The 5,949-nt window shown below is 37.1% G+C and overlaps 1 protein-coding gene and 1 long non-coding RNA gene across 2 annotated transcripts; one reads left to right on the plus strand and one right to left on the minus strand.

Annotated features, from left to right (window-relative positions):
• The first annotated feature begins 497 nt into the window (after window positions 1-497).
• Window positions 498-3,261, plus strand: LOC145779522 (uncharacterized). Its single transcript, XR_014290556.1, has 2 exons — window positions 498-1,504; window positions 1,696-3,261. It is a non-coding gene; the product is annotated as an uncharacterized LOC145779522 (long non-coding RNA).
• A 742-nt stretch (window positions 3,262-4,003) lies between these two features.
• LOC145780347 (protein FAM200A-like) lies at window positions 4,004-5,621 on the minus strand. The gene has a single exon (XM_082592049.1). It carries the CDS (start codon window positions 5,399-5,401, stop codon window positions 4,004-4,006), a length of 1,398 nt encoding a protein of 465 aa, XP_082448175.1. The 5' UTR covers window positions 5,402-5,621.
• Between the last annotated feature and the right edge of the window lie 328 nt (window positions 5,622-5,949).

Below are 5,949 nucleotides of genomic sequence, written 5' to 3' on the forward strand. Positions count from 1 at the left end.
CTGCAAGCTCTGCAGTTGTGATTTTATAAAAGAAGAACAAACAGGAATCGTGACGTCATTTTTGGCTGAGGTTGCTTTAAAACTCGACGATACCGAACTGCAAATTTTGCAGTTGCTGGTCAGGCTAACTATTGTTGCAAGTATACTTCATCGTTTTCAAGCACAATGTTAGGTGGTTGTGACTGATGCTGTTACATGGTTAGACTAAGATGCTTTGCTTTCTGCACAAAAAGATAAAGCTTAGACTAGGACCTAGGTTATCTTGATTGAGCTTAGACTAGGACCTAGTCACTAGGTTATCATTATTGTTCTTACTTAATTAAATTTAAGCTAGGTTCTTTGTTTACTTGCGATAATAAGTTAAGGTCAAAGATCTAGGGGTGTAACTGTAAGAACAACGCAACTTCTTAATTGGCTAGATTTTTTTATCAGCATTTTGCTGAGCAGGGTCTGCCATATTTACATTAATTCCACATCGCATTGTTATTTTCAGGCTGTGTGTTGATGGTTTATAAGTGCTAGTCTAGTTGTGCAGCAAGCTGTAGACTGGTAGAAGGATAGGTTATGACATGGGAGGCTGCAACGTGGTGCTGTCAATGTGAACTTTCATCCTACGAACAGTTAATAAAGTTCATGAACATTTGGAACCCTTAAAATCCTGCCTTGATGAAATACACTACAGTCTACATCAACTACTGATCATACCATTTCAGAAGCAACAGGTATTTTGCATTACCTTACCAACAAAAAATTCCTCTTTTGGTTGCAGCTTTTTTATCAAATAATGTCTCATGTTGAAGTGATTTTCAACCAAATGCAATCTCGAGATATTGATGTGTTCAAAGTACATGAATATATAAGCAATTTTAAAAGTGCAATTTCCGTGATAAGAAACTCAAAAGTACCGTACTGTGAGAATTCTTCAAAAACACTTATGGCTGAAGCGAAGGAGGTATGTGACTGCATATGTGTAGACATAATGGTTAGATATTGCTTCACCAAACAATTAGTAAATGCAAAATTGTTCAACAAGAGAAGCTTCAATAGCTTTAAGAATAAACTGCCCATACATGAGGTGGCAGTAACTGTGGAAGCATATCCCATCATAGAAAAAGAAAAGTTTGAAACTGAACTTGCAGTATTCTACAGCAGATTGGACAATGGACATGTATGAATATTCCGTGTTATTTGAATTGTTGACATTTATTCAGAGATGCTCTCAGTGAAATTTCCAAACTGTTAAAAATCCTCCTAATTATTCCTATGACCACAGCAGAGCCTGAACGCTGCTTTTCGACATTAAAAAGAATCAAAACTTTTCTGAGTACCATCAATCAAGAAAGGCTCCAATCATTAAATGCTATTGCCGTCATTTCAACAGAGAAAAAATTCTTCGTTACCCAGACATTAACGACAAAGTCATCATTTTGCTCAAAAGTAAACAAGAAGAATGGATTTTGTCTATAAATAAGCTTGGTTCCAGTTGACATGGAGCAGTTTATTTGTAAGTAACTTATGTTTTGTAGTTTATCCCACTGTTTACCTTTGTATGCACCCTAATTATAGCCTGCATAGTGCATGTGCAGCATGCACTGTAGGAACTTTGTGTCTTTTGTTTATTTGTTATTCATAGTAATAAAATAACCCATCATAAAATAATTTGTCAGACAAACCACAAGAAATCTTGTATTTCAGCGAAAGAAAAACTTTGCTGGATCATCCATGGCCTTGACTGAGTCCCTCACTAAACGGAGTGTTCAACTCGTCAACAATGCAAAACACCAATTTGGGAAAAGAAATGTCTGAACAATCAATGGCAACAGTTTTGTATTTATTTATTCACAGACACACATAATCAAATCTTCAGAAGCCATCCTAAAGTTAAGTATCGTACATACTGATTAATTAATCTTTTTATGTTTTGGGTTAGGCCTATAATAGCCTATGCCTATCTAATTTGTTAAAACTGGTAACTATTTACAAAACAGTGCTTATATGCATATTATATATATGATATTGCAAATAATTTTAACCAATGTATATTATATAGGCTAGATTGTCAATCTCCTGTTGGACACTTCCTTTTTACTTGTAAATTAGGAGAAAAAATCTGCTTTGAATTCATCGTATTTTTTGTCCCAACAATGGTAGTTGTAGCAAGATCCGATATCAATTGAGCAATTGTTCAAACTGGAAATTAGTGTTTTCGTGTTTAAATTTTACAACAATTTACTACCAGATTGCTTCTCCAACCGTTTTAAATGTGTCAAAGAGGTTCACTGCCTGTGTACAAGAAACCATGATAATGATTCTCTAAACATTCCATACTTCTCAAAAACGCTTGTAACTCAGCATTCAATAGAATTCACTGGTGCGAAAACATGGAACGAATTTCCTTCTTCAATTAGATAGAGTGATACAAAGTCACTTTTTGTCCACAATCTAAAACAAAATTTAAGCAAACAAAACGGATACACAATAGAAAGACAATGTAGAAAGACTTTCTTGCATTCTTGTGAAGATTTTAGTGGAAATCCGAAATAATTTACAAAAGATTAGGCCTACCTAACAATAATGTCGACTGCTTGTGCTGTACTTTTATGTTTGTAGATATTAACAGCAAACGCAACACTCCATAATCAACACGACACGTCGCAAAAGGGGATGAGAGCTTCATCAACACCATCAGGACATCATCATCTTATCTACCAGCAGCTCATCCATTCCATCTTCACCCACCAGGACAAGAAACAATAACTTAAACTGGATCTCAAACCTTAATCACCATAGGTTACTGTGTGATGTGCAGTCTGACCATAGAAAGAGCGCAACACCTGCTCTCCTGGGCCACATCGAAACGAGCTTTTGCCTGAGGAGTGAGGATGGGTTTCTTTTATGTTCGGTTTTCTTTCTCCATCCTATAATTATTATGATTACTGCTCATTGCTCATCCACATCAATCTTGGAACTGACAAATTCAATCCACAACACTTTTCATTAGATTGTCATTCATTGCTACATTTGTGCTTGTTTTTGTTTTATTTTTTACTGTTTGCTTTTTGGGTTTTGTAGCCGTGCTAACTACAGACATAGCCTACTACATGATTTTCTATTCAGGAACGTTTTAAACCTTTCAAGGTTTTGCCACCTTTTCCCATTCATTAACGTGCTGGTAGGTCTATATCGACTATTGTAGTTAAGAGTATCTTTTTCGTCCCGGACGTGTTAATGACAAAAAATAAAATGATTGATTGATATTCATATTATGAGCAAAATGTTCCCATCTATTAGGCCTACTTCAGATTTCCTATTTTGTACCAACCTTTCAGAAAAAGCAATTTTTTTGTTTCAAAGTTCTCAAAGTCCACATTTTCAACTGCTCAAAATTTTTATTTTTTGTCCTGAAAACACCAGCAATGGCATTTTAGAGCATATAAAAGTGCAAAATTTTCTGGGGGGGCATGCCCCCAGACCCCCCTAGGAAGCTCGCGCCTTCGGCGCTCGACTGTTCGTGTCACATTATGACGTCATACCTACCATCAACATTTGCAGCACCCCCATCACCAAAGGTCACGAGCCGCCACTGCATCTATTCATCAGCATAGCACAAGATATCAGACCAGCTGTAAATATTTCACAAATAGATCAAACACAGAATCTGGGGATAAAATCCATACAGCTACTGCCACTGGGACCAATGATCTAGACCAGTGGTTCCCAAACTTTTTTACTCCATGGCCTAAATTTTGATTCAAAAAAAGTTCGTGGCCCACCCAAAATATTTTATACACTTGTATATGGGCGAGCACTATAGGCTCTAGCAATTTTCTAAGTGGCGACGCTGTGCCTGATTTGACTGGCCCGAGGATCGAAGCCCAGACCTCCAGCACAGATAGCGATGTTTCTTACCACTACGCTAATCGGCCAAGTTCTACTACCTAATTACTGTACTATATGACATGTAACACAAAAACAAACAAAATGGCTTTTTGCAATTTATTTTTTAATGGGAAGGGTGCTCTTGCGCTTTAGCAACAAGCTTAGAAATTCTTGGCTCAGTTGTCGAAAGAGCACAGCGAATGTCATGTTCAACTTCAAGGCGGTTGCGTTGCTTGGACTTCATACATACTAGCGCTGAAAAGGCAGATTCACATAACCATGTAGAAGTGAAAGGCAATAACTGTTTAAGTACAGTTTTGCTTATTTCTGGATATGATGATGCCATGCTTAGCCAGAATTCCGTGAGTGGCAAAGTTTCGAATAGATCTCGGCAACTGGAGTCGTTTTTCAATTCAATCAATTGGTCTTGCAATTCATCTTCCACATTTTCAGGGGAAAGTCGAAACGGATTTCTTGCAAGTGATAGGTCATCAGCACTAACTTCAGGAAAATATGACTTGAATTCGCTTTCCAGCTCTTTCAGATGTTGAACAATATTGGTCTTTAGTTCATCGTTTAACTCGTAAATATCAGACAGGTTGTTAAACATGGCAAAATTGCCGTTTTGAGCTTTTCGTCTCCGGTTTGCCAATTTTTCAACAAACGCATTGATCAAGTCCATGTTCTGAATAATGTTTTTTTCTTTTCCTTGCATTTTCAGGTTAAGGGTGTTTAAAGAATGAAAAATATCTACCAAGTATGCCAAACAAGCAATAAATTTTGCATTGGTAAAGTGAAATGCTAACTCAGGTTTTACATCAGTTAAATAGATTTCCAACTCATCGCGGAGCTCAAACACTCTGCATAAAACGTTCCCTTTAGAGAGCCACCGAACTTTTATGTAAAACAAAAGGTTTTTATGATCAGATTCCATGTCTTCACAAAGTTTTCTGAATAGACGAGTGTGCAAAGCGCTGCTCTTCACAAAATTTACTATTTTAATAGTAACGTTAAGCACATCTTGGAGACCACTTGGTAAAGTTTTAGAAGCCAGAGCTTCCCGGTGAATGAAGCAATGAGTAAACATAACGCCAGTAGCCTTTCTTTGCACAAGTGCCTTAAATCCACTTTTGGAACCAAGCATCGCAGGTGCACCGTCAGTGCACACGCCACACAGATTGTCCCAGGATATTCCGTTTTCATTAAAAAAATGGTTGACTTTTTCCATTACATCTGATGCTTTTGTGCTGGTGTTCAAAGCACAGCAGAAGAGTAATTCTTCCTTTACAGAGGTGTCAATTGCATAGCGAACGAAAATCATAAGTTGAGAAACTGAAGATACATCGACAGACTCATCCAGCTGGATGGCGAATAGACCAAAAGCAGATTTATTTATTTCAGTTATTACTTGTTCCTTAATGTCTTCTGACATTGCTGCAATTCGTCTCTTTACTGTGTTATTGGATAAAGGAATAGCTTTGAGACTTTTCTCATGTTTATCACCCAGGACAATTCTCGTCATGGCCAGTGCAGACGGTTTAACAACAGTTTCAGCGATATTATGAGCTTTTTTCTGCTTAGCTATAATTTGGCTAACAACGAAAGATGCTTCTGTAAGTTTCTGATCAGTTTGTTGAAAGTTTCCAGTTTTGTCAAGTCGTTGACGTTTACAGCTAGATTCTAGTCGTTTAAAATACTCAATGCTTTTATTCTTCAACTCAGGATGATTTTTTTCCAGGTGATTTCTCAATTTACTCGGTCTCAATGACTCATTGCTTAAGACGCGGTAGCATACTACGCACTGTCCCTTTTCGACTCCATGATCATTTAACGAAGTAAATCCAAATTTAACGTAACTATCATCATACTTTCTTTTGTTTGCCATTGAATAATTTAGTATTTAGTAATTTAGTTTAGCATGTCTCGATTTGCAAATTTTTATTCAATCTCTTCTTCGCTCTGCACCTCACAACTATCAGTCCACGACATAAAGAACGTTTGTTTTTAAGTACGACTTCTGGCACAAGCAAGCTTAAAAACTCATTGTTACGTAACAATTCCTCCCCGTGG

Source organism: Aplidium turbinatum, chromosome 11 (genome assembly GCF_918807975.1).
Source record: "Aplidium turbinatum chromosome 11, kaAplTurb1.1, whole genome shotgun sequence".
Classification (NCBI taxonomy): domain Eukaryota; kingdom Metazoa; phylum Chordata; class Ascidiacea; order Aplousobranchia; family Polyclinidae; genus Aplidium; species Aplidium turbinatum.

Coding starts and splice junctions, on each gene's coding strand:
- LOC145780347 (XM_082592049.1), bottom strand. CDS start 5,401: ATGACGAGAATTGTCCTGGGTGATAAACATGAGAAAAGTCTCAAAGCT.